Consider the following 3,252-nt stretch of genomic DNA (forward strand, 5'->3'; position numbering starts at 1 on the left):
AGGATTGAAAAAAATTTGTTGAATCTAGAATTTCAGAAGAATGGCTTGCATTAAGAAAGAAAATGCAAGATGTACGAGCAATGAATAAGTATAACCACAAACTTGGACGAGGAGGGTATGTGCGGGCTGAGGCTGAATTAGAGAAATAACTTGGGCATCAGTTGAATGGTTTTGATAGAGCTGATTTATGGTCAAGAGCAAGAACTGACAATAAAGGAGAGCTTTCTGAAGATGCAAAAGAGATTAAACGAAAAATTGTAAGTATTAATAAATATTTCATAAGTGTTGATTCACTATTAATATTCTATATCTTTAACTTTTTATAATTTAACAGGACCATTACCGAAAGCTTCAAGAAAAAGGCGAGTGGGAACCACAAGGTTCTGAGGACGTGCTAACAAATGCATTGGGTACACCTGAGGAACGAGGACGAGTTCGAGGTGTAGGATTTGGTGTGACCCCGACACAGTTTTGGAACACCCTAAGACCTAGGTCAAGCAAAGGGAAAGAGAAACAAATCCTTACATCTGATGTGGAGCAACGATTTTGCGAGCAAGAAGAGCGCATTCAAAAACAAGAAGAACTTGTACATCAACAACAAGATCAAATTCGTAAACAACAAGAACTTTTTCGACAACAACAAGAGGCTTTTCATCGAGAACAAGAGCTATTCCGTCGACAACAAGAAGAATTGATGAGAAAGATGTTTCAAGAACAATACAGTTGGCGGGGATCTTGTGGAGCTCCTTCAGGATCGAACTCCGGAGAACAATATCAAGATGCTCGTGGGCAACTGATCCAAGGATGTGTTTATGTACCACAACCGCCAACAACCTATTATGTACCAGACCCACCATTAGAACCGCCTCCTATGCCTGAGGTAATAAATTTAAATATATAGGAAAAACTTATTGTGTGTTTGTTGGATGGTTAGGTTAATATTATAGGGAAAATATTGTCTAATTTTTTTAAAAAAATTATTTGTTCTTATCGATATGTATGAATTATACTTTGTGTGCAGCGTCGTAAATGTCGATTAGCAATACAATCTAGAGATAATATTGTTGCACTAGGGTTTCATCTTGATACTAGACCAAATGACTTCAATGTAGACATGGGTGAAGTTGATTGCCATGTGACCATCCAACACCCTATTCAAGGAGCAGCTCCATTGCCTTACCCCATGGTTGACATGGATGTGTGCGTAGTTTCTCAAGCTATTGGGGTTGTCATAGCATGGCCCAAACATCTCGTCATATTTCATGATTGGACCGATCAGGTGACACAACTGGTTTATTTGTCATCTAACTATTTAGAAAAACTACTTTTTTTTTAATTTTAATTAATTAATAAATCAATATGCAGGATGCTCTAGTTACCAAATCAAGACACTCAGCAGCACCATTAACCCAACAACAACAAGAGCCTACACGTCATATTCGTGAACCTCTGTCACAAGAAGTGCAACAACCTGTAATTAGAGGTCATCATTTGAATGAGGTTTATAAAATTGTATCGACGTGGCCTAACAATGCGAATGTGAAAGTATCCATTGAAAGACACATATTTGATCTAGATATGTCAGGCTTGTACATATCGAAGGAAGACATCTTGGACTTTATTTTCAACAAAAAGATTGGGCAAGGTATCATCACGTGCTACATGAGGTATATTACTCGATATATAATAAATTTATTACTTTTAACATTATTCATGTTATCTATTCAAAATTTATGTAAGTTAACTTTGGCTAAATTTTATATTAGGATACTATATCAATGGCTCGTACAACATAATCGCCAACAATTGTTTCAATTTGTTAATCCGAATGAAGTAGCCACTCGTTTTACATCGCTTGATGCACGTGTCTCTTCTTTGTATAGACGTATCAAAAAAATGTCAAATAATCAGCAGTACATGGTCACTCCTTGGATTGATGGGTAAATTTAAATTTAGTTTTATGTATGATAAATAAAATTGTGATCTAATACTCAATCTAATTAACTTTTTTTTTTTGGATTATATAGTGAGCATTGGATGTTGATATTATTAGTGCCCGACTCTTATTGGTTATGTTTCATGGATCCTAAAAACTCACACTTGAGTAATCGACCTGATATTAGAGAGACGGTCACATTGGCATTTCAAACTTACTACAGGGCGATAAGGAAAGAAATTCCACCGAAGCTAAAAGTTCGACGCCCAACTGTACGTATTCTTTTTTTTAAAAAAAAAAATTCATTTATATTTTTATTAAGAATTTTATTAATTTAAAGAAAAATCTTTAGTGTCCACATCAACTGGAAGACACCGAATGTGGATATTATGTAATGAAGATGATGAAAGATTTAATTCAAGCTTCGAACCGGAAACACTTTTTGGCCGAGGTACATAACATATAAACTATATAAATATGTCATATATTATTATTATTATTATTATTATTATTATTATTATTATTATTATTATTATTATTATTATTATTATTAATGTATATGATGATAACTTTAATTAATATATTATTTATCTTTAAATTTTGTAGTTAAGTGATGCAAATTATACAGAAGAAGAAATTGATGAAGTGAAAGAGCATTGGGCAAGTGAGATGTTATCGGTTATTCAAGCTTACCGACGTTAGTTGTTTTTTGTTTTAATAGACTAATGGGCAAGTGGTATGTTATCGGTTATTTAGTTGTTTTTTGTTTTAATATACCAATAGTTATTATATAATTTTATAGTTATGGATTTATTGGTATAATAAACTAATATGTAATATTTATTAGTTGTGTTAACGTGAATTATTATAATAGTCTAATTTATATAAATTTTACATTTAGTCAATTAAAATTATTATTGTTATATTTAATTGTATTTGTATATAATTAATATAAATTATTATTTATAATATATCAAATTTGAATTAAAATAATTAATTATAATATTTTTTAAAAAAAATATATAATGTAGTGGCACTTTTGGTGTGTCACTATATCTCTAAAAATATTAATAAAAAAGAAAAAAAAAATAAGATATAGTGACACTCCATGTAAGTGGTTGTTGCTTTTCTAGTCTGACAAAACATGACATTGTACCCCTATAGTGACGCGCAGACACTGAGGGCAAAAGCATTCAGTGACACGTTTGGAGCGTCACTAAAAACTGCTTTTCCAGTCAGCCTCATTAGTGACGCGCGTTGAAGTGTCACTATAGACTTTTAGAGTTACGCAATGTGTGTCACTAAAACTCAATTTT

General features: G+C 32.2%; 1 protein-coding gene across 3 annotated transcripts; it reads left to right on the forward strand.

The window, feature by feature from the left end:
* Window positions 1-1,331: 1,331 nt before the first annotated feature.
* Window positions 1,332-2,903, forward strand: LOC133039057 (uncharacterized). 3 transcript variants are annotated; one of them, XR_009688589.1, is made up of 5 exons: window positions 1,332-1,667; window positions 1,767-1,940; window positions 2,028-2,208; window positions 2,308-2,387; window positions 2,543-2,903. XR_009688589.1 is itself a non-coding variant. In XM_061117867.1 (5 exons), the coding sequence occupies exons 1-5, from the start codon at window positions 1,360-1,362 to the stop codon at window positions 2,636-2,638; spliced, it is 858 nt and encodes a 285-aa protein (XP_060973850.1). In that variant the 5' UTR covers window positions 1,332-1,359; the 3' UTR covers window positions 2,639-2,903. The 3 variants fall into 3 exon arrangements, 2 of the variants coding, with proteins under 2 accessions (XP_060973850.1, XP_060973851.1); XM_061117867.1 differs by having other exon boundaries at window positions 2,289-2,387; XM_061117868.1 differs by lacking the exon at window positions 2,308-2,387.
* Window positions 2,904-3,252: the final 349 nt, after the last annotated feature.

Source organism: Cannabis sativa, chromosome 6 (genome assembly GCF_029168945.1).
Source record: "Cannabis sativa cultivar Pink pepper isolate KNU-18-1 chromosome 6, ASM2916894v1, whole genome shotgun sequence".
NCBI classification, from domain to species: domain Eukaryota; kingdom Viridiplantae; phylum Streptophyta; class Magnoliopsida; order Rosales; family Cannabaceae; genus Cannabis; species Cannabis sativa.